We start from the raw sequence: 25,310 nt of genomic DNA on the forward strand, positions 1-25,310 counted from the left end.
TGCGCATGCGCAGACGCGCCGCTGTGGGTTGCGAACGCTCCAGGTTGCGAACGTGCATCCTGCACGGATCACATTTGTAACCCGAGCGCCCGTTGTATACCTAACAAAGAAACTGGCTTGATCATTTTAGCAGTCTCCTTTTCTATTAATATGATTCTTACTCTTATTCTTATTTACATCCTGCCTTTTTCCCTGATAGGGGAAAAAAATCACAGGTTTGGAGAGGATTGCAAAAACCCCGATTTAGTTCACCTCAAACCTACAGTGGTACCTTGGAAGTCAAATGGAATCCGTCCCAGAAGTCCGTTCGACTTCCAAAACGTTCGGAAACCGAAGCCGCAGAAGCCACGTTGGATGTTCGGGTTCCAAAGAACATTAGTAAACCGGAACACTTCCTTCCCACCCACTCTTCCTTTCCGTCTTCTCGCCCCTGCAGTTCGGTCAGTGCCCAAACCAAGAACGGTGCCACACCTCTCTATTTAGCTTGCCAGGAGGGCCACCTGGAAATCATCCAGTACTTGGTCAAGGACTGCGGAGCGGACCCCCACCTACGCGCCAACGACGGGATGACCCCTCTCCACGCCGCCGCCCAGATGGGCCACAACACCGTCATCGTCTGGCTGGTGAGGGCTGCTCGGGGCTGCAGCGAAGGCTGGGCGCAAGGGGGATCAGAACTCGGGGCCCAGTAAGGCTGCCCAAGCAACATTCAAGTGGTCACCTATAAGCAAATTGCATTTCTTTGCGTTTGTATCGCAATCCTCTCCAGTGGCGCTTGCTGGAATGGAGCTTCTTGGCATAGCTGTCAATGTTTCCCTTTTTTAAAGGGAAATTCCCTTATTCCGAATAAGGTTCCTCGCAAGTAAAGGGAAAAGTTGACAGCTATGCTTCTTGGCCTGTTTTATTTCAGGGGGGCGTTTTATCCTGCCTTCTCCCTCTCGCGCTCTCTCTCTTTCCTTAAAAAAAAATTTAATTGAAAATTTTCAGCATAAAATACAATAAGAATCAAACTAGTCTACAGAACTAGAATAGTGAAAAAAAGCAAGCAAGAGAGAGAAAGACAGAGAAGACACTTTACCATATTTACCCTATATAATATATATCCTGCCATTTATCTCTCATTCCTCAGATGAGCTTCACGGATATCAGCCTCTCTGAGCAAGACGATGACGGTGCTACCGCCATGCACTTTGCCGCCAGCCGAGGCCACGCCAAAGTTCTCAGCTGGCTGCTTTTGCACGGAGGGGAGATCACCACGGACCACTGGGGCGGGACCCCCTTGCACGACGCGGCTGAAAACGGGGAGCTGGAGGTGAGTCCGCAAGCGGTCGGCCTTGCAAGTGTCTTGTAGGGAGGGCCGGGACGCAAAGCAATTTGACGGCCGGGAAGAGTGAAGAGGGGCTGTGCAGTTGCTGTGTGGTCTGTAGGGGCAGAGAATAGGGTCTGTCCTACCCCGTAAGTGCATGGAATTTTATCCAGGGTTGCTTCTCAGGCCACATTTGCAGTATGCATTTGAAGCACTTATCATACCTCTTGCGACAACCCCAAAGAATCCTGGGAGGTGCTACAACAGCAGCAAGAATACTCATTGCAAAGTATTGGAAGACACAAGATCTACCCACTCTGGAAGAATGGCAGATGAAGGTGATTGACTACATGGAATTGGCAGAAATGACTGGCAGAATCCGAGACCAGGGAGAAGAGTCAGTGAAAGAAGACTGGAAGAAATTTAAAGACTATTTACAGAAATATTGTAAAATTAATGAATCTTAGAAGGATGTTGGATAGAAACTAAGTGGTTTCCAGCTGTAATGCTTTAAGAGATACGAAAAAAGGTTTACAAATGGGTAAAAGCTTAATGGTAAGGATTTGCTGACCTAACAAACTGAACTGGAATACAAAAAAGGGAGGTATGAGGAGGTCCGGGGAAATAAGGGTAAGGAAGATATGCTATGGAAAGTTAACGTGTTTTTAACTGTTTTTATCTTGTATGTTTTTCTTTATTTTTCTTTTTTTTGTTATATCTTAAAAAATTTATTCTTTTTTCTGCATTTTGTATTGTTTTGTATTTTTATTTTTTGTTTTTGTATTCTTTGAAACTTTAATAAATATCAATTTTTTAAAAAAACAAAGAATCCTGGGAGCTGTAGCTTATTATGGGTTCTGAGAATTGTTAGGAGGCCTCTCCCATTTCCCTGCTGGAGCTACAGTTCCCAGAGTTCCCTGTCAAAAGAGATTGATTGTTAAAGCGCTCTGGGAATTGTAGGTCGCTGAAGGGAGATATGGGGCTCTCAGACCAAACTCTCAGCACCCTTACCAAACCACAGCTCCCAGGATTCTTTGGGTGCAGAAATGATTGCTTAAATTAGCATCATAATACTTTACATTGGACGCTGTGAGTGGGGCCTCAGTTCAGCCAGAAATCCCTCATTCAGCCATAAACCCACAAAATGTTGTTAGCTGGTTGCTATCTCCCTGCCTTAGCGTGCAGAAACCATGTCCGTGAAACAAGGCGAAGTCTGATCTACCTTGCAGAGTTGTTGGAAAGATTTCTGAATAATGTATGTGAAATGCATAAGGCACTTTTAAAAAAGGAAACATTTACCGTATTTTTCGCTCCATAAGACGCACTAGACCATAAGGCGCACCTAGATTTTGGAGGAGAAAAACAAGGAAAAAAATATTCTGAATCCCAGAAGCCAGAACAGCAAGAGGGATCTGGCTTCTGGGATAGCCTTTGGCTGTTCTGGCTTCTGGGATAGCCGCGCCAAGCCTCTTCAGGGCAGTGGGATGACGGCTCCCCCTGCCTGGAAGAGGCTGCGCGCGGCTAAGGCAGAAGCCAGAACAGCAAGTGGGATCGCTGCACAGGAGAGGCACTGCACAGAGAGGGAGAGCTGCACAGCGCCCCTTCAGCGAAGCGGGAGGAGGAACAGAAGGAGCCCCTTCTGTTCCTCCTCCGGCTTCGCAGGATAAACGCCCCGCTAAAGGGGCGCTGCACAGCTCTCCCTCTCTGCACAGCGCCATTCGCTCCATAAGACACACTTACATTTCCCCTTACTTTTTAGGAGGAAAAAAGTGCGTCTTATGGAGCGAAAAATATGGTAATGGCAAAAACAGCTGATGAGTACTGATGGAGCTGAAACAAGGCTATGGCGAAACTAGAGGGAGATATCAATGTGCTGGGGTGGGGGGTGGGGCTCGTTCATGAGGTTTGCAGAAGTACAGGGTTTTGAAAAATAAAAAAACAACAAAACCTCTTAGAATCATAGAATTGTAGAGCTGGAAGGGACCCTTAGGATCATCTAGTCCAACCCCCTGCAATGCAGGAATAGGCAGCTGTCCCAAACAGGGATCGAACCTGCAACCTTGGCATTATCAGCACCACACTCTAACCAACTGAGCCTTTGGTGTAAGAGGTTCTTCTTTGCCTTAAGAGGCAAGAAACATAGTCCGGTGAGGAATGTCAAGTGTCAGCTGGAAAAATAGGCTTGCTAGGTCTAATTACAACTGATACAAGAGGCAACGTGGCTAAGTGGCTGGAACCCTAAACAGGTGGACTACAGGGAGGTCCACCTGGTTTAGTATTGTCCGCACTGACTGGCAGCAGCTCCCCAGAGCTCCAGGCAGTAGTCTCTCTAAGCCCTGCCTGGAGATGCAGCTGGGGATTGAACCTGGGACCTACTGCTGAGCTGCAGCCCTTCCTGAGAATGAGCGCACATGCTTAGAGGTGAGGAAGACACGCTGCAACATTTCGTTGCAGACACCAAAGCATGAAGAATAGAGTTGTCCTTTATGGAAACAGGACTTTGTGAGGCCAGGGCAGTGACCTGGGGATATATGGGTTCTTGGCTGGGGCCCAGAATTCTGGGTAGGGACATGCAAGTCTCCCCGTATCTCCAGGTAAATTGAAGGGACCCCAAGAGTCATCTAGTCCAACCCCCTACAGTTCATAAAAGGGAACTTTGGAGGTTTGCTGCAAAAGGAGGCAGCTCTGGGCCAGAACAAATGAATCTCTGGCATGCCATAGCTTGAGAAGAAGGCAGCCTTGTTCCTTTCGAGGCTTGGTGGTGGTCCTTCCTCCCGTAGGCTGACTGCCTTTCTCTTCTCCTCTCAGTGCTGTCAAATCCTCGTTGTGAACGGCGTAAACTTGGGCATTCGCGACCAGGATGGCTACACGGCGGCCGACCTTGCAGACTACAACGGGCACCTGCATTGCGCCAAGTACCTGCGCACGGTGGAAAACATGGTGAGAATCGTGTCATGCAGGCGGCTGGCTTGCTTTGACAGGGAAGAGTGAGACCAGAGAGAAAAGGGAGAGGCAGTGATGACAAGGGCCATTGAGAGAGATTATTCAAGGAACAATTAACTGGCTCCTTGTCCGTAACTCCCCAATTACACGCAATAGGTAAAGGTAAAGGGACCCCTGACCATTAGGTCCAGTACTGGCCGACTCTGGGGTTGCGGTGCTCATCTCGCTTTATTGGCCGAGGGAACCGGCGTACAGCTTCCGGGTCGTGTGGCCAGCATGACTGAGCCGCTTCTGGCGAACCAGAGCAGCGCACAGAAACGCCGTTTACCTTCCCGTTGGAGCGGTAGCTATTTATCTACTTGCACTTTGATGTGCTTTCGAACTGCTAGGTTGGCAGGAGCAGGGACTGAGCAATGGGAGCTCACCCCGTAGCGGGGATGTGAACCACCGACCTTCTGATTGGCAAGTCCTAGGCTCTGTGGTCTAACCCACAGCGCCACCAGCATCACATGCAATAAGAGGCAGTAAAAAGGAGTCTAAGCTGGAAGAAAGAAGCTCTCAATTAACTCTGCAGGGGACCTGAGGTGCTGAGTACTTACTGTGTAGTCATCGTGGAAGGACCTTTGCTAGATGGAAGGACATTGCTGGATCACATAGCGTTAAAATCCCCCCATCACACTGAACAAGAGGCAATAAATAGGGCCTAAGTTGCAAGGAGGAAGCTACCACTTAACATTGCAGGAGACCTAAGGTTGCTGAGCTCTTACTGTGCAATCATCATGGAAAGAATATTCACCAGAGGGAAGGATATTGCTGGATTATGTTAATTGCGGAACCCACGTTTCAGCTTTGCTCCTTATTTCCATAAAACAGCACCCAAGCAATGCTAAAGGGATTTGGTGTGGAAGGAGCCTGGGAAAGGGGCAGTTAACTCTGGGATGTAGCTTACTTTGTTGGGGAATAATAGTTTGAAAGAGAGGGATGCCACCTGTTGAACCCTATTAGCCAGATTTGGGGGGGGGGGGTCCTGACTATGGGGAAATGGGCTTTTTCTTTGGATGCTGAAGGTTTTCAGAAGTTCTTGATGGGTAGATGCGTCACCAGACCCTGGTGCATTCAGCGCAGATGTGGAGCTGTTTTTAGGGCCAGTTTAGGCAACACTTGAGTCCATATTTCTTTTCACAAGTTGCAGTGAATGGTTTCTCTTGGAACGGCAAGGGATAAACATGGAACAACGACATGTTTGAACAGGGATTGCTGTTTCACCCGTCCATTTCTTTATTTCTTTTTTTTTTTACATTTATACCCTACCTTTCTTCCAAGGAGCTCAAGGCATTGCACAGAGTTCTTTTTTCTTTTTGAAGGGGCTCGCGTTTTATCTTCACAACAACCCTGCGAGGTGGGGTAGGCTGACTAGTCCAAGGTCACCCAGTAAGCTTCATGACCGAGTGGGAATTTGAACCCTGGTCTTCCAAAACTCTAACCCAGGGGTCAGCAAACTTTTTCAGCAGGGGGCTGGTCCCTCAGACCTTGTTGGGGGGGGCAGACTATATGGGGGGGGGGAATGAACAAATTCCTATGCCCCACAAATAACCCAGAGGTGCATTTTAAGTAAAAGGACACATTCTACTCATGTAAAAACACACTGATTCCCAGACTGTCCGCGAGCCAGATTTAGAAGGCAGTTGGGCCAGATCTGGCCCCCGGGCCTTAGTTTGCCTACCCATGCTCTAACCACTACTGCATGTTGGCAATCATGAAGTGTGACCAGGGGTGCCAACTTGAATAAAATATGGGGGGTGGCCCTTAGGCAAGTGCTGCCCCACTTAGTTGATCACATGATGCTGTGGACGCATACCATTTGAGTGACAATGCCCATCAACTTGGAGAGGGGCAGCCCCCTCAAATATTTTATGGGGGGGGCAAAACCACCTAGGCCTCTACGAGTTGGCTCCTATGAGTGTGACAGTCATGAAATGATGGGCACAGCCCATCTGAACCATTCCTGAGCCCTAGGAGGTTCTTCGGCAGAACCAGATGCAGATAGGCACTTGCACTCCTCTGATACGGACTCTGCCAGCCGAGTTTACACCAGATCATCGTTCTGCCTTTGTGGGCCATTTTGTGTGTGTGTGTGTGTGTGTGTGTGTGTGTGTGTGTGTTGCATGGGGGTGACTTCAGGTGCATGGAACAGCCCTCCCTCCCTCCCTCCCTCCCTCCCTGCAGGCTCTCCCTTCCTACAGCTCCACTCTCACAGCTCCCCTGCCTCCCCATTGGGAGGACAAAAATATTTCTCGAGCAGCCGGAGGAGGCCAATGGGAGGCTGGCAGCTGGTGTGTTACCCAGGGCAGCCGGGCTAATGATGCCAAGCAGGGCTCGCAGAAGGGCTGCTGTCACTCAGCAGCCCCTCCGGGGACTCATCCAGTGCTTTTGTGTTATGCTTTCCTTCATGCCAAGGAGGTCGGACCGAAGGGTTGGGCTGCGCCAGAGCCGAGCAAGGGGACCAGGGGCTTTCCCGGAATCATGGGCAACGTAAGCAAGGGGGGGGGTGTCCTGGTGTGTGTGTGTGTGTGTGTATGTGTGCCTGTTGTGGGATGTGCCAAGGAGTCTCCAGGGCAAGTGTTAGCTTGGGGCATCGCATCTGGGAAAGATGTGATGTAGAATTACAGCCTGGTGGAAAACCTGTGAATGAGGTAGGGGAGCTGGCCAGCCTAAATCAAGGGGTCTCTTGAAACACCCTTCAGGAATCCCCAGGTGGTGCCTCCTCCCTCTCTCCCCGCCTTTCAAAAGCCACTTTTCCATGTTGGCTTTAACCCCCTAATCCCCAGTTGAAGCCATCCTTCTGTTCTCCAAACTTTACCTCAGCATCAGCTCTCAAGGCTTTTGGTCTTGGCTTCTTCTTCATTTTATCATCACCGTCTTTGTATTTATACCCTGCCTTTTCATTGTCAGGGACTGGTGCAAGTGAGTCAGTGTGGTGTAGTGGTTAGAGGGTCAGACTAGGAACTGGGAAGACCAGGGTTCAAACCCCTACTCAGCCATGTGGAAGACCTACCTCACCGGGTTGTTGTCAGAATAAAGATGAGGAAAAGTACTGTGTACACCACCCTGAGAGAAGGTGGGATATAAATGCAATAAGATGAATAAATAAACTGGGGAAATTGCAACTTTGTGGTGCTGTATAAAAATCATTTTGGGGGGGGGATTCTTACCCATGATTTGCCAGGGAAGGCCTCTCCAATTTGGCAAGAGTTGGCCTGTCCCCTGTCTGGGCCAGGGAGGACCCTGAAATCAGGGACAGAGCCCCTGCTTTGCATGCAGACACAGGGAGTGTGGTCTAGTGGTTAGAGCGGGGTCAGCAAACTTACTGCGCCTCAGGCTGGTGTCTCCAGCGTCGATCATGTAGCGGGCTGGAGGGCGGGGGAGCGTGTGCCCATACACACACACACTATTTCTGGCACACTTCCCACCCAGAAGTGCACTGAAAATAATGCTTGCGCATGTGCAAATAATGCTTGTGCATGTGCACAAGCTATTTCCAGTGCTCCTCTGACCCGGAAGTGCGCAGCCGCGCAGCACAGCACTGGTAAGAGCGGGAGGCAGGGGTCGTCGTGGGCCGGATAAACAAGTCCCTTGGGCCTTAACCAGCCCGCGGGCCTTAGTTTGGGGACCCCTGGGTTAGAGCATCAGAGTAGAACCTGGGAGAAACCAGGGTTCGAAACCTCAACGTGGCCACAAAGCTCACTGAGCAACCTTGGGCCAGTCACTGCCTCTCAGACTAACCTACCCTGCAGGGGTTGTTGTGAGGAACAAATGAGGAGGGGAAGAACCACGCACCCCCCCAGACTTCCTTGGAGGACAGAAGGTGGGGATAGAAGTTCAACCACCCAATCAGCCAGGCGGACCCGTTTTCGAGGAGGGGGCCACCTGAGCGTGGCCTGTTGCGGAGTGGCCCCTTTCTCTGAGCTGCTTACTCACCTCTAACTGACACTTCTGTGGCTTGCAGAGTGTGGAGCACAGGGTCCTTTCGCGGGATCCTTCGACGGACCTGGAGTTCAAGCAGCCGGACTCTGGGATGTCGTCACCCAACACCACCATGTCTGCCCCGCAGGCCCACTTTGACCTCGGGTCCCCCAGCAGCACCCTCTCCAACTACGACTCCTGCAACTCCAGCCAGTCTAGCACCGGGGAGAAAAGGAACAGTCAAGGCTGCAGTGAGTATCCCTTACACACAAACGTGTGTGTGTGTGTGTGTTGGGGTCTGTTCGCCCTTCCCCACTTGCCATCTGTTGCAAAGTTGCTCTTGGGAAGAAGTGGGAGGTGGCGGCAGGGGTGGGGGAGTTAATTCATAGCACCATCGAATTGCAGAGTTTGATCTATTTGTTTTTTATTCATCAAACTTTCATCTAAAGATCTCAGGGTGGTTCGCAGAATAAAATGCATGAAACACAAGTGAAGATTCACACCGAAACCATGAAGCAATAACCCCTGTGTCTCACAGACACATTTAAAAGACTGTAGACTATTAATCCACCAAAGGCCTGGTTGAAGAGGAATGTCTTTGCCTGGCACCTACAATATATATAATGAAGGCGCCAGGCAAACTTCCATGGGGAGAGCATTCTACAAACGGGGATCCACTACAGAAAAGGGACCTATTCCAATGCAGGAATCTCAACTGGATCATATCTGACAGATGAGCACCCAACCTCTGCTCTTCTTTCTCTGTTTTTAAAATTTTAGATTAGTTTTCTTTGATCTTATTTTACCACGAAAAGGCTTCAACAAAATCTTATGACAAAAGGTGAAAAAAACCCCAACCTCCACTTAAAAACCTCCAATGAATTGTAGAATCGTGGAGTTGGATGGGATCACAGCTAATGAATCCCTGGCAGACGGCCGTTCAACTTTTGTTTAAAAACCTACCATGGAGGAGAATCAGCCTCCTTCGGAGGGAATCTGTTCCACTGTTAAACGCCTCTTAACAGTCAGAAAGTTATTCCAAAGGTTTAGTTGGAATCTCCTTTCCTCTCATTTGAATCCACTGGTTCTGATTCTTCCCAGTGGAGCAGCAGCAGAAAACAAGCTTTCTCCATCTTCCATGTGACAGCTCTTTAGATATTTGAAGATGGCTCATCTCAGTCTTCTCTGCTCTAGGCGAAACACCCCCAACTCCCTCAACCTGTCCTCATAAGGCTCAGTTTCCAGACCTTTTTATCATCGTGGCCACCCATACAGATCAGGGCAAAGGGAAGAGTGCCACCTTGTGGCACAGATTTGTGCTTCCTTCCCAGCCCTGCTAGATAACATTACCAGCACAGCAGCAAGCAATGCCCGCATTTCCAAAAGCAGCTATGGTTTCTTTTGAAAATAATTTCAAATAAGGACATTGCAAAGGACACTGGTCCTCCCTTTTAAAGCCACACAGGCTCAAAGGTGAGCCAAAGCAATCTTGCACTAATTGCACCTGCTGGAGACAGACAACTGGGGAAGGTTCTTGCCTTCAGGCTTTGCGGGCTTCCTGGATGTTTCTGGTTGGACACTGTAGAAAGCTGCAGGGATGCTGGAGTTAGGTGGACCCAACAGGGCTCATCTTGTGTCTCCCATATGTTGTGCACCCATTTTTGGAGACCTCTGCTACAAAATGTGGAGAAGTGCAAATTTCCAAGGACATTTCAAAGGACTGCAAATGAATTTTATTATTTCGGTCACAGACCAGTTCCAGCCCACATACAATATCAAGGAAGTCATAAAACACAGTACGGATACTTTTGAATTTGCAATTAGGTATAACGGACAATACAGATACAGCAACGGTTAAAAATATATAAATTAAAACTTAGTCACTGACATATAACCTAAAATTATCATTTAAGGCCTTAATAATTATGGTAGCACAGCTTGTTCCCTAAGTTTTATGGCAATCACACAGAATTTGGCTACCCTTAATGTGATTTCAGGATCCTTGTGGTCTACCAAGGATTTTAGATATTGAAGTTTGGATTCATTTGGCGATTTTTGCATAGCAGGGGTAATAAATACCGAGCGTATGTCCCCGTAGAAATGGCAGCGTAACAAAGACAGTTTCTACCTCCATCAAGCCGCAGGGGCAGACTCGTTCCACGTATGGTTTACCCTCGAATCTGCCTTGCAATAAGGCAGATGGCAGCATGTTGAATCTAGCAAGGGTAAATGACCGTCTGTAGACTGAAAATGTCAAAGGGTATTTCAAAGGCTGTTTTACAGCATTGCAAATTTCAATGAATATTTCAGTCTGTGCTCTCTGTCTCTCTCTCCTCCGACTCCTTGCTCCAGGAGTTCCCGGTACGACGATCACAGATATGCAAACCTACATGGACATGCTGAACCCCGACCTCGCCCCCGGGAACAGCAAGAAGGGGGGTGAGGCCTCCCCACCCCCACCTCCAAACTTCCCGGCGCCTCCCCCACCCCCCGACACCAAGGTGCTCCCTCCTCCTCCTGGCTACCCAGCGCCAAACCCCCCAGAGGTTCAGCACACGGCCGAGATCTACGTGCAGGCGAAGAACAATCTCCGCCATGTGGAGAGTGAAGCCCTCAAGAGGGAGGTAAGGCCAAGGATGCCGCAGGACCCTTTGGAGAAATGCTAAGCTTTGTGCTGGAAGCTGTCTTGGCTTTCTCTTGCAGTTTCTTGGTGTGGTGGAGGAGATCCCAAGCTGATCTTGAGTAGGTGGGAAGCCCAGCAGTGACATAAAGGGTGCATAGGATTCCTCTGGAGTCAGGGTTTTCAAACATAGGAAGCCCCCTCAGTCACCCTGTTATAAACCTGGGACCCTCCAGATATTTTGGACCGCAGCTGGAGGGCACCAGGTTGGCGAAGGCTGTTGTGGGTGTCTATAGAGCAGTGGGTCCCAAAGCAGGCGGTGGTATTACCTAGTGGGGCACTAACAGGCAAGGGGGGCACAGAAGGTGCAAATGGCTCCGAAAAGCTGGTGTCACCAGATCAAGTTCACCAGTGTTGTTGACTTAATTAAACTACATAGTTTTAACTGGATCTTAAATAAATGGTTACTGTTTTAAATTTTATTGCACTGTTGTATTGGGTTTTGCAAACGATGATTCTGAATGATGCTTTTTTAATATATTAGGGTAAGGGGCAGTGGGGATGAGTTTATGTTGGCCCAATAAGGTTTCTCAACTACTGTTTTTGCAATGCTTTATTATGTTTTTGTATATACCATATTGGCTCAAATATAAGGCACACTTTTTTCCGCCAAATTCTGATTGTGAAAAGTTAAAGTGTGGCTTATATTCATGACCTTACCATAGCATAAACAGCTGCCCACGAGAGCCGCTGGGGGTGCGGGACAACGGCACCCATCCTGACCTCGTCTCCCAAGCCTCCTCTGAGCTGCCGTAAGGAAGGGGGAAGGGAGGGAGGCTGCCGGCAAAGCGGCATGGCTCCCCCCACCCCCAGGAAGCAGCCTGGGAGCATGGGGCAATGGCGCGCAGCCCGCCCACTGCTCCCAAGCCTCCCCCAGCACCAGCTTGGGGAGGTAGTGCCGGGAGGTGGTAGTGTCAGGAGGTGGGCACACAGTGCACTCAGAACCAAGCATTGGTTTGGGGAACAGGGTGCCAAGCACCAGTGCCGGCCATCCCCCGTTCAGGGCGGTAGTGCCAGGAGGTGGTCCGCACCCGCAAATAAGCCTTGAATTTTAATAGTGCGGCTTACTTGCGGGTGCGTCTTATATTCGGGACAGTACGGTATTGGAAGCTGCCCAGAGTGGCTGGGGCAACCCAGTCAGATGGGTAGGGTACAAATAATAAAATAATTGTTATTATTACCGCTGTAGAGGTTTGAGCACATGCTTGGTTGTGCTTGTTTAGGCAAAGACTTAGGGATCAGGTTGTTCTTCCATCTGAGATGGACCGCTTGAACACTGCTTGAAAAGTCAGGAAGTGCAGTTCAGAAGTGATGCTGGATGCACCTTTGGAGCTGAAGGCGGAGAGGACCACCTTTGGCCAGCTCCTTACTCCAGTCAGACATGCTGCAGTTACTACAACATTGGATCACTGCAGGGGTTTCATTTGAAAAATATTGGGAAAGCCTCACTGAGCCAAAACACAGCTGCTAACTTCTTGACCCTCTGATGCTGGAGCCTGTGATGCTGTACCAATTTTACCAGTCTGTGAGCCCATTTCGTAGGGCGGGCCACTACATTTAAAGCATTGCAAACCAGCTCGGGACAAGGATCCTTAAAGGACTGTCTCCTTCTGAACATCTTGCCATATCACTTGGGACGTCAGGGGAGGCCTTGCTGCATTTCCCATCAGACCTGCATGCACTAGGCAGAGATCCTTCCCCACCTTCGTTCCCAGAAGATCTGGCTGACTCTTCCTTAGGGGGAAATGTTGGTCGTTGCAGCAGGCCCATGGCTTCGCCAGTTCTTCCACTGTTCTCTTCTCCCCACTTTGCAAAGGGATTTCTGTCTGCTCTGCTGGTTGGATGATGACCACTGCTCTGCTTTTTCTTCGTGGGATGTTTTTGCTAATCTTAACCATCTGGAGCTCCAGGGTTGGGACTGGCTGGCCTAAGTAATACTTGAGTTGACTCCAGGTCCCTACAGAGTCATCTCCTATAGCCACCTCAGCAGGGCTCCCTGGAGCTCTCCAAGGTGCTGAATTGCTCTCTGCTTGACTGGGACATTGACTGCCTCCTCTGAGAACCTCGTGACCCCAGAACTGGACACAGTCTCATGTTGTGGTATGACTCTGCACCTTGGCACAGTGTCCTCCTTGCTCTGAAATCTCCCCAACTTGTGGGTGCTCTCAGAACCCCCAAAACCTCGTCGTTTGATAAGAAATATATTTGTGAGCCTCTTGCTCCAAGTATGGAGGATTGAGACTCTTCTCAGCACTGAGCTTTCACAAGTGTTACTGGGCAAATGTCTTCCTCTATCGCTTCACACAGAGTTTACTTTCCTGGCTTGTTGCCATCCAGAAAGAATTCCCCATCGGTCCCTGCTGTGCATCCCATGCTGAGGCAGTTCTTTGCTTTCTAAGTATCTCTTCCTTCCAAATCTGTGCTGCTCCTCTGGCATCCGCTTCCTCTGCCCAAGAAGGAAAGTGCCTTCCACACAGCTGTGAGGCTCTGTGGACACACAGTTCAGCTGGGCCAAGCCTCTGACAAGCCCCAGCTGCAGCCAGCCTCAGGCACTGAGCATGACCTAAAGGGCACCTCAGCCTGCATCAGCCTGTCCTCCCTGGACTCTTTGATCTGTGGGGGAGGTTCTTCTCATAGTCCCACGATTGAGGGAGATGCATCAGGGGAGTGACATGAGACAGGGCCTTATCTGTGATGGCCCCACAGCTTTGAACATAAGAACAATACTGCTGGATCAGGCCAATGGCCCATCCTCTCTAGTATCCCGTTCTCACAGTGGGCAACCAGATGCCTACAGGTAACCGGCAAGCAGGATCCAAGCACAAAAGCACTCTCTCCTGTGGTTTCCAGCAACTGGTGTTCAGAAGCATTGCTCTCCTGGAAGGAATTCCTGCAATTGACTTTGCTGGCAGCTTGGCACCAGGTTAAGGCCTACTATATCCATTTGCCTGTGCTTTTCTTCTGGGTTGCCAGCGTTGGTATCTGTTGTTGTAAGGTCTGCTCCTCAAGATGATCTTAAGGCTGATCTCCAGTTGGTTTTAGGTACGTTTTATCTGCTCTGTCTGACTTGGGCTTTTTTGTTTTAGGTGTTTGTATTTTAACTGATTTGTAACATCCTCTGAAATCATACCTGAAATACCACCTCCTTCCCTACAGTCTTTCCCAGGCATTAAGATAAACAGAGGGGTTCCTCTTGGTGGTTCCACCTCCCTCAGAAGTTCAAGGGGTGGTGGTATTGGCCCAGGAGAGGGTCTTCTCCATGGCAGCCCCTAAAGTGTGGAACTCCATGCACACACAGTGGTGTTCCTGGCCCCTTCACTATACAGCTTCTGGCAAATACTGAACATGGACCCTGACCTGTGGCATATTCCGTTCTTGTGAATGGAATATGTTTCAACTGTTTTTAATTATGAATATTCATGGATTATAGAATCATAGAATTGTGGAGTTGGGAGGGGTGCCAGGGTTCATCTTGTCCAACCCTTTGTAATGCAGGAATCACAGCTAAAGAATCCCTGACAGATGGATTCTGTTTGAAAACTTCCCATGGAGGAGAATCCACCACCTTCCGAGGGAGTCTGTTCTTCTGGCCAGCTCTCACTGTCAGAAAGTTCTTCCCAATGTCTATTCAGAATCTCCTTTCTTGCCATCTGAATCTGTTGGTTTGGGTCTTCGCCTCTGGAGCCACAGAAAACAAGCTGGCTCCACCTTCCACATGACAGCCCTTCGGATATTTGAATGTTTGTTTTGTTTAGTTGTTTAGTCGTGTCCGACTCTTCATGACCCCATGGACCAGAGCACGCCAGGCACTCCTGTCTTCCCACAGTTTGGTCAAACTCATGCTGGTAGCTTCGAGAACACTGTCCAACCATCTCGTCCTCTATCGTCCCCTTCTTCTTGTGCCCTCCATCTTTCCCAACATCAGGGTCTTTTCAAGGGAGTCTTCTCTTCTCATGAGGTGGCCAAAGTATTGGAGCCTCAGCTTCAGGATCTGTCCTTCCAGTGAGCACTCAGGGTTGATTTCCTTCAGAATGGATAGGTTTGATCTTCTTGCAGTCCATGGGACTCTCAAGAGTCTCCTCCAGCACCATAATTCAAAAGCATCAATTCTTTGGCGATCAGCCTTCTTTATGGTCCAGCTCTCACTTCCATACGTAATAATTAAATAAACCTTCCAAAGCTCAGCTTCGACCTTTGCAGATAAAACACCCCACGTCTGCCTGACACAATCCTGTCCTTTCCCATTCCTCTCTCTTGTCTCGAGATGGTGATGGAGTGCAAGCGGTCTTGGTCCCCGCTTGCCTGTCTATGATGTGAAGCGACAGAGGGGCTGTCAGGAACAATAGCTGGTTTGTTGGCCCCACTCCTCCTGGCTGACTCACCACAACAGGCTGCAGTTAGGAAAAATTGATGGCTCCATTTGTAATTTGGTTAATTGCACCGGCCCTTTCATTCCCCCTTAGCCCTGGTTTGGGGCTCAGGAATGTGGTTCGGTTTGCAGACTCAGCAGCTTGGAAGTGGCCTGGCTGCTGTTGTGACTTTTAGACCCACAACCAGGTCCCTTTCTGGCAGACTGTGAGGGACAGGGGAAGTCTTTTTTTTTTCAAAAAAATAAAAATAAAGGGAAATAAATGGTATCTGAAGAAGTGTGCATGCACACGGAAGCTTATACCAAGAACAAACTTAGTTGGTCTCTAAGGTGCTACTGGACAATTTACATATATATATTTTGGGAAATAAATGGTTCATTGAGTCCCTTGAGGTCTCTTGCTGGCTGCTGAAGGATTTGGAAGGCTGGCTCCTGAGTGGCAAGTGACTGAATGCAGGGATAGGGGAAGAATCAAGCCATGATGGGTGTCCTTTGCCATATGGAGTCTCTGAAATCAGTGGCTGTGTTCTGGAAGATACAATAAGCAGAACACTCTGTGCTTCAGAATGCTGGATCCTCTGATATTCATGCCAAGTCTGATCAATTCAGAGAGTTGTCTCCAACTAAAATTTACTCAGACTAGACCCAGTGGAATAAAGGGACCTATGTTAATCATGTCCATTTATTTCATTGGGTCTGTTTCCCTCTCCAAGGGTGGCCCCATGTAGAAAGCGTTGCGACAGTCTAGGCTGGATGAGAGCCATGCGTGTATAACTGTGGCAGGTCCATTTCCAAATGGGGACACAGCTGGTGGATGTTGCCGTTGGAGGACCTCTCTGCATTCTCTCCTCACCATCTCGCTGCCAAATATTTGGCAGGTGTAATGCACGTATCCCAAATTAGATGCCCCCGCAAGGGTTGAGCGAGCCCAGCCCACTAAAACTATGTGCAATTCGAACACTGTGACAAGTAAAGCTGCACTCTGAGACCTACATAATTTCCACACGTTAATATTTTCCTCTGGTTTTGTGTCATGTATCCTGCAACTTGCTGCTTTGCACAATTTATTCTGTGCTGCTGCTGGTTATGGGAAGGGAAGCCAGCAATGGTTCCCAGATCACTGGAACATCTAATTCTTCCTCTTCTCTGCCTGCTAAGGTTTCAACAAGCAGATTTCTGTTGTGAGAGGGCTACAAAATTGCTTCTTAAAATGGAAGCTGAAGTTTCTAATAAAATCACATTTTCTTTGCCCCACATTCTACACTTTCCCCCTGCAATATACAGGCTTTCTGATACCGGTAAAGTTTTGCACTAACTCCCACAATCTAGGTAATAAGGACGGGGAAATTCCAGCATCTTGGTTTTTTAAAAAAAAATCTGCAAAAGGAATAGACGAACTGAGAATTACAGAAATCCTTTAATGCTGGCATGTGTTAAAGGTTGGACAGATCTGTCTCAGGACTTTGTCCGCTTCATTTATTTATTCACAAATCCAACTCATTCTGTTTCCACACCAATCTGCTTATAGAGTGGTACCTCTGGTTACAAACTTAATTCGTTCCGGAGGTCCGTTCTTAACCTGAAACTGTTCTTAACCTGAGGTACCACTTTAGCTAATGGGGGCTGCCGCTGCGCTGCCACTGCCGTGCAATTTCTGTTCACATCCTGAGGTAAAGTTCTTAACCCAAGCTACTACTTCCAGGTTAGCGGAGTCTGTAACCCGAAGTGTTTGCAACCCGAGGTACCACTGTATTTATTTTTTAAGGAAAGCATGAAAACGTGCTTTAATATTTTGCCTTAAAATGTGGATTTGTATAGGTGTTTTAACCTAACCTATGCATTTCAGTGTGTTTTTGAACCAAGAACTATCCTGCAAAATTTGGAGCAGTGCAAAAAGTGAAGGGCAGTCTGCATTTCAAGCCATGTACTGGTCATGGAGCTGCAAATCTGATCAGCTCACTTTAAAACGTGGACCATATAAAGTCCTCAAGCATTTGTTATGTGTGTTTCGGGGGTGGGCTGTGGGCACCCCTGAAATATTAATATTAATAATAATAATTTTATTATTTGTACACCACCCTTCCAGCTGGGTTTCCCCAGCCACTCTGGACAGCCTCCAGCAAATATAAAATCATAAGATGTCAAACCTTAAAAACCTCCCAATACAGGGCTGCCTTCAGGTGTCTTCTAAAAGTTGTGCAGTTCTTTATTTCCTTGACATACTAGAAGAAGAAGAAGAAGAAGAAGAAGAAGAAGAAGAAGAAGAAGAAGAAGAAGAAGAAGAAGAAGAATTTATTATAACAACAACAACAACAACTTATTATTTATACCCTGCCTATCTGGCTGGGTTTCCCTACCCACTCTGGGAGGCTTCCAGCAAAATATTAAAATACAATGATTCATCAAATATTAAAAGCTTCCCTAAACAGGACTACATTCAGATGTCTTCTAAAAGTCAGATAGTTGTTTATCTCTTTGACATCTGATGGAAGAGTGTTCCACAGGACAGGCGCCACTACTGAGAAGGCCCTCTGCCTGGTTCCCTGTAACCTCACCTCTCACAGGGAGGGAACTGCCAGAAGGTCCTCGGCACTGGACCTCAGTGTCTGGGCTGGATGATGGGGGTGGAGATGCTCCTTAAGGTATACTGGGCTGAGGCCATTTAGGGCTTTAAAGGTCAGCACCAACACTTTGAATTGTGCTCAGAAATGTACTCCGCAGGGAGGGCGCCATTGCCAAGAAGGCCCTCTCCCTGGGTAAGTAACTGTGCTGAAACACAGCAAGAGGGGCTGTGTGTTTCTCTGATGCCTGCGGAAACACTACTGCAAAAGGGGACATGCCCCCAATTTGAAAACAGACATTTGCTTTCTTAGGACCTCACTGCGTAGCTACAAGATTCAAGGTGTGCTTTTATCAGTGGCTATGCCATTACAGGGATGCACCACCTCAGAAAATGGTAGACTTGGAGGTTTTAAAGCAGAGGTTGGCTGTCCATCTGCCAGGGATTCTTTAGCTGTAATTCCCTGGATTGCAGGGGGTTGGACTAGCTGACCCTCAGAGTCCCTTCCTGCTCTGCAGTTGGCTGTTCTTTCAGGCTACGCCCCACACTTGGAAACCTAGGGAACCAATCCTGAGCTGGAGCCTTTGGCAAGGGCCATTGTAGCTTGGTGGTTAGAGTGCCTGCCTTGCAGGAAGAATGCACCAGGTTCAGTTCCCAACACGGTCAGGTCGGGCTGGGAAAGATCCTGGGCCCAAGGCCCTGGAAATCTGCTGCCAGTTAATGGAGACAGTGTTGAGCTAAGTGGGCCAATGGTCTGATTCGGTAAAAGGCAGTTTGCTGTGCTCTCAGCATCTAGCTCCAGAGTACCTACACTGATGGGCAGCAGCTCTCCAGGTTTCCAGACTCAGCTGTCTCTCCCATTCCTACCTGGAGATATTGGGAGTTGAGCCGATGGCCGCCTTCTGCATGCAAAGCATTCAGCTCTCACCCCTTTGCCAAGCACTGGTGGGGGGAGGTCTTACCAAATCCTTAGGAAGAGAGGGCCAGATCCATCCTCTGCCTCTGACGTGCAGGGGTGTGTGTATGTGTTTGTGTGTGTGTGTTTGTGTGTGTGCACATGTGTAGGGTGAAGATACAGTGTCAGGCCCTGCTTGAGGAAGTGCATCCAAGGCCGAGGGTCTATTGTTGGCGGCTGGATTGTGTGGCACAGATACCTTTGCTGGGAAATAAATACACAAGTCTCCAGTTTCTCTGCAATGTGACCCCTCTTCCCCCTGCACAGCTAGCGGCACAAAGGCCTTAAACCCGCAGCATCGGGCTTAGGCAAAAATTCCTTAAATCATCCGCTTTGGCAGCCGCTCATTCCCCTCTATTAGCGTCTTGCGGGGGGGGGGAGTGTTGGCGTCTTAGGGCTGATTTACGCAACCAGCAGGACCAGGCGCTGAAGATTTAATCTGATTGGCTGAGGTGACCCAAGTGATTTATTTATTTATTTTGCTGCCGTTGTTAAGTGCTGCATACCCTAATGACGTCGTGAGCAAAAATTTACTTGGGTGGCTGCAGCTCAGTTGAATCAAACGACAGTGGGAAGCAGGGCAGGTTTGCAGGTATGCAATGTAGGGGTTAGAGCGTTGGAGTAGAAGCTGGGAGACCAGAGTTCGAATCCCCCCACTGAGCCACCGTGAAGCTCAATGGGTGACCTTGGGCCAGGCGCTGCCTCTCAGCCCAACCTACCTCACAGGGTTGTTGTTGTGGGGGGGGGGGTTAAAATGAGGAACCATGTGTGTCACCGTGAGCTCCTGGGAGGGGAGAAAAGGTGGGATATAAGTGCCACAAATAAAATAAATGCATTAAATAAAATAAATAAATGCCTTTCGGAGGGGGAAACAGGGCAGAAATACTTAATAGGAAAGTATAAAATAAATACAGCCTATAAAACCTTAGCCAGGGACAAATTTTACAGTGGAACTGCTTTGAGGGTGGAGTGTGTGTTCCAAGATTCATAGAAACATAGAATCTGAGAGTTGGAAGGGACCTCAAAGGTCATCTGGTCTAAACTGCCACAATGCAGGAATCTCAGCTAAAGCACCCACTGCTGTCCTACCACCTACTATACAGCAAAATGATTTTCTTGCGAGGCCACAGCCACCTGTGCCTTGATAACATTTTGCTTGCCTGTGTGTTGGGAGCTGAGCAGCAACAAAGCTCTTTTCATGAGACTGCGTAAGACCCTGTGGCATGCAGTTTGCAGCCCCTATCACTGAAACCGCTGCAAAATTCCCCAAATCGTTTGATTTGATTTTAAAATGAAAATGGTTTGGGAAGAGGTTTGCTTCCCAGAGTGTGCATGCCTCTTTTACTTATTTTCTTTATTTAAACAATTTATATACCGCTGAACTGCAGTCAGCTCTAAGCATTGTACAAGAAATATAATAATAATAATAAATAATAATAAATTTTATTTATATCCCGCCCTCCCCAGCTGAAGCTGGGCTCAGGGCGGCTAACAACACTAAGATAGTGCAACATTATAAAAACATTATAAAAATAATAAACCATAAACTAAAGTTTTGTAAAGATTGCCAAAGGAGGGAGTCAGGCTGCGCCCTGACCAAAGGCCTGGTGGAACAGCTCTGTCTTGCAGGCCCTGCGGAAAGATGTCAAGTCCTGCAGGGCCCTAGTCTCTTGTGACAGAGCGTTCCACGCAGAAAAGTTTTTTTGTTGTTTTTTTTTAAAGTAGCATATGAATAGCCAGATCAAGCAATAGGCTGGTGAAACACTTTTCTTGGATTTTCTGACAAAGTACGAAAACCTAGCAGTACCAAATTAAAAAGGGAAATAAATCCCAACAAACTGAAGGTGTGATTTAAAAAAAACAATTGGGATAAAAATAGTTACAAAGTAGCATGAAGACATATGGAGAAATAAATATAATTCTATGGCGTCCCGTAACAGGTAAAAACAAACAAGTGTGTATCTGCTAATATCGAAAGCAAAATAATTCAAATGCAATCGGTGTATTCTGACAAAATCCTGACAATCTGATGTAACTCCAGATTAGAACAGAAACCCAAAGGGATTTAGACCAAATGCATCTTCTTCTGTGCTCTGCGGCGTAAGAGCAGTTTGGCAGAGAAGCAAATATAAAATTGCGCAAACATTAAACCAGTTGTAATGTATACAAATGGAAATAACACCACCAATTGGGGCTATTAACTACATGATGCTTATCTAGCCTTTGAGTGCCCCACACACATCAATTAATATGTGATCCAGCCAAGTCGGCTCTCAGCAGAAGCTGCCCTTCCCAAACGGAGCAAGAATCTTAAATTATTTCCACTAATGAACCACCCCTGGACTCCTGGCCTGGCTCCAGATGTATGCATAACAATTGGCTTGTTCCTTGTATCGTTATATTTGACGTTCTGCCAAACAGCTTTTAGGTACGTAGTATGGAGACTCCTGATGAAGACCAAGGTCAAAATGCATCAGCACATCAGAAGAGCCTGCTGGATCAGGCCAGGGCCCATCTAGTCCAGCATCCTGTTCTCACAGTAGCCACCCAGATGCCCCAATTGGGAAGCCCACAAGCAGGACCTGAACACAATGTCACTCGCCCTCTCTGTGGCTTCCAACAACTGGGCAGCTTCCAACAGAATATTAAAATACAATAGTCTATTGAACATTAAAAGCTTCCCTAAACAGGGCTGCCTTCAGATGTCTTCTAAAAGTCTGGTAGTTTTTCTCTTTGACATCTGGTGGGAGGGTGTTCCACAGGGCAGGTGCCACTACCAAGGAGGCCCTCTGCCTGGTTCCCTGTAACTTGGCTTCTCGCAGTGAGGGAACCACCAGAAGGCCCTCGGCACTGGACCTCAGTGTCCGGGCAGAAGGATGGGGGTGGAGACGCTCCTTCAGGTATACTGGACCAAGGCCGTTTAGGGCTTTAAAGGTCAGCACCAACACTTTGAATTGTGCTCGAAAATGTGTATACAGTGGTACCTCAGGTTACATACGCTTCAGGTTACAGATGCTGCTAACCCAGAAATAGTACCTCGGGTTAAGAACTTTGCTTCAGGATGAGAACAGAAATCGTTCTCCGGCGGTGCAGTAGCAGCAGGAGGCCCCATTAGCTAAAGTGGTGCTTCAGGTTAAGAACAGTTTCAGGTTAAGAACGTGTGTGTGTGTGTGTGTGTGTGTGTGTACACATTTTTAATTGTTATTACAGTACAATATAACTGAAGTACTCTGGCCAGGCGTGCCTCCAGGCTGAAGGGACCTGGCACAGGCTGTGATGCCTCATTCAAGCTGTCTTCAGTCTTCCTGGGGGGAAAAGAGAGAAAGCTGCCTCCGCTCCAGCCTTCAAGGGGGATTCAACAGAATCCTGGCTGAATCACTCCACAAACAATGCCTGAATTAACCCAGATAATGATCCCAGCAGCTGGAGGTGCATTAACTATTGAATACCTCTCCTTTCAATGTGGCTTAGCGGGAAGAGGAAACCGCTTAAGCAGAAAAGAGGAGAGATGGAGGAGGAAAACGTGGAGGAGAGAAGTCAAATCTTGCAACAAGGGAAGCTGGATTTCCCTTAGGGGAGCCATTGAGCTTTTCCCAGATGGCCTGTTTATTGAGCTGTCATCCTTATCTGTTGGCCAGGAGATGTTAGATGGCCTTGTGTCAAGTCTTATCCCACACTATCCAGGACATTTCCCAATAGCTTTTCTTTTTGTAAAAAAAAAAAAGTCTGATCTTTGGGGGAAGAGGGCTTGTCGTGCGAAAACTCCCAGGCAGCTATATTATCCCAACCTAATTTTGCTGATATGTGATGGGATCCCACCGGAAAATGGCGACAGTCTGGAAGTACCCCTTGTTTGCATTGGGGTTGTGAATCCAGTTTGACTCCTCTTTGGGATCGGTTTTGCACTGCAGACTGCAGAAGAAGTGGTAGGACAGCAAAGTGCCTGAGGCTCATGGGTTGACAGCAACCTGTGTTCATTTGTTGCATTGTTTAGGTGGCATTCCACTAAATTTTACTCACTGAAATGAATGGGCCATAGTTGTGTTTCTTAATTTCAGTGGGTCGCCTTTGAGTAAAACTTAATTGAATACTGTTACCCCCTTTTTTTGCTTACCAAGATGGACAGTACTGCTATTTTTATTTTTTCAATTCTTTGTTCTCTTCGCATGATCTACTAGGAGCTCAGCTTTCTTGGGAAAGCAGCATGCAAATATTAAACCAAATCAAAAGTGCAAGGTGGGAATTAAAGAAGGCAAGTAACACACATGTTTAAGTAATGCTCCCTGCTACAGTGGTGCTTCGGTTTTTGAACGTTTCCGTTGATGAACATTTTGGAACTTGAACATCATAAACCTGGAAGTAAATGTTTCTATTTTCTTTCTTTTTTAAAGATAATTTTATTGAATTTTTACAATTTTATCATCATCACAATCATTACTTCAAAAAAAATACATTATAAACCCCCCCTCCCGGTGACTTCCCTCAACTTCCTTTTCTGTTTTTTTTTTTTGTCATTTTATCTCTCCCTGTTTATTGGTTATTTCTTATTCTTTAAAAAAAATAAAATAATTATTCTTCTTCTCTTACCATTTTAACATCCTGTTTCTATTTCTACATTTGTTTGTTTTTAATTGCAAGTGTTTATTCAAACCCTGCAAGTGAGTCCATTTCTTTACATTGATTCTGTAAATATAACATAAATGGTTCACAGTCTCTTAAGGTCTGTACTGTCTTTGTCTCGAAGTCTTTCCATTAATTTTGACATTTCAGCGTATTCCATCAGGTTTCCTTGCCATACTTCTTTAGTTGGTATTTCAGGACTTTTCCATCTTTGTGCTAGCAATATCCTAGCAGAAGTTGTAGCATACATGAAAAAAAAATTCCTCTCTTTTGGTAAATCTTGACTTGAAATGCCTAACAAAAAGGCTTCTGGATAAATGCTTCCATTTTCAAACATGCCTCGGAACTTGAATGGTCTTCCGGAATGGATTACGTTTGAAAACTGAGGTACCACTGTACTGATTTTGGCAAGCCACTCATGGAGACTCAAGAGTAGGGTAAAGGTAAAGGTAAAGGTACCCCTGACAGTTAAGTCCAGTCACAAACGACTCTGGGGTTGTGGAGCTCATCTTGCTTTACAGGCCAAGGGAGACGGCGTTTGTCTGCTTCCACAGTTTTTTGGGCCATGTGGCCAGCATGACTAAGCTGATTCTGGCAAAGCCAGAACAGCGCACAGAAACACTGTTTACCTTCCCGCTGGAGCAGTACCTATTTTTCTACTTGCATTTGACGTGCTTTCGAACTGCTAGGTTGGCAGGAGCTGGGACTGAACAATGGGAGCTCACCCTGTTGTAGAGCCTCGAACCGCCGACCTTCTGATCGGCAAGTCCAAGTGGTGCAGTGGTTTAAACCACAGCGCCACCTGCGTCCCTTAAGAGTAGGGTGGACAGGCTTTAAATAAATAACAATGAACATGTTTTTCAAGGTGGTGGACAGAAGGACTTGCCCTGGGGCTTAGTAAGGGCAGCAGGCCAGGCAAGAGTGACAGTTTTAGCTCCTCATTGGTTCTTTGACATGCAGCCTTACACAGCAAAGTGTATTCAAGTGCTAGGGGGGTGCATATAAAATCAGTCTTGTGATCTGGGATGCCAGTAGCCAGGGGGAAGAAAGGGTGCTTTTCACACATGCTCTGAGGCCTTGTTGTCTAACCACCGGCCAGGGTAGGCTCCTGGCCTTTGGACAAGTTCTGGGCCAGGCATAAGCAAAGCACCTCCTCTCCCTCACAGCTGCAGTCCTGCTTCTTCCAGCTGGTTGTACTTATGCAAAGCACATTTGCATCATCCGGGCTCCGCTGAGTCCTGCAGAAGCAGAGGAAAGGTGTGAACTTGCTCGCTTTCTTCCCCCTGCATAACTTCTCATTAGCAGATTGCACCTCCGGATGAGGTTACTTCCCTGGACACAGCGGCCGGTGTCCAGTTCCCCTAACACCCTCCTTTGCCACATTTCCAGGTGCACGGAAGATGTGAGTGTTTGCACACTCCGTTCGCAACAGGCTCGCACGTAGAAAGGGCAGCCCCAAAGCTCCTTCCTGGCTCGTGCCCTGGAGAGGGTTTCACTTCCAGGTTGCATCTGGCTGCACCTTATTACCGCAGTAAAATCCTGGCTGCTATCTGTCCACAGAGACGTTTCTCTCAGATAACTCAATCCATCACTTTGGCTGGCGGGAGCTGCGGAATGCCTGTGTGCATGAAGGCACCCACCTCAAAGCCTAGGTAAAGGTAAAGGGACCCCTCACCATTAGGTCCGGTCATGGCCGACTTTGGGGTTGTGGCGCTCATCTTGCTTTATTGGCCGAGGGAGCCGGCATACAGCTTCCAGGTCATGTGGCCAGCATGACTAAGCTGCTTCTGGCAAACCAGAGCAGCGCACGGAAACGCCGTTTACCTTCCCACCGGAGCAGTACCTATTTATCTACTTGCACTCTGACGTGCTTTCAAACTGCTAGGTTGGCAGGAGCAGGGACAGAGCAACGGGAGC

General features: G+C 47.8%; 1 protein-coding gene across 1 annotated transcript in view; it reads left to right on the top strand.

Moving 5' to 3' along the window:
• Positions 1-25,310, top strand: part of LOC308483363 (espin-like) — a 116,953-nt gene that overhangs the window by 44,213 nt on the left and 47,430 nt on the right. The window contains exons 3-7 of the mRNA XM_081017153.1: positions 437-623; positions 1,127-1,309; positions 4,112-4,243; positions 8,253-8,460; positions 10,562-10,833. Of these exons, the coding sequence (XP_080873279.1) occupies positions 437-623; positions 1,127-1,309; positions 4,112-4,243; positions 8,253-8,460; positions 10,562-10,833 (982 nt within the window). The remainder of the gene's footprint in view (positions 1-436; positions 624-1,126; positions 1,310-4,111; positions 4,244-8,252; positions 8,461-10,561; positions 10,834-25,310) is intronic.

This window comes from Podarcis pityusensis (genome assembly GCF_964106645.2).
Source record: "Podarcis pityusensis genome assembly, chromosome: 8".
Taxonomy (NCBI): domain Eukaryota; kingdom Metazoa; phylum Chordata; class Lepidosauria; order Squamata; family Lacertidae; genus Podarcis; species Podarcis pityusensis.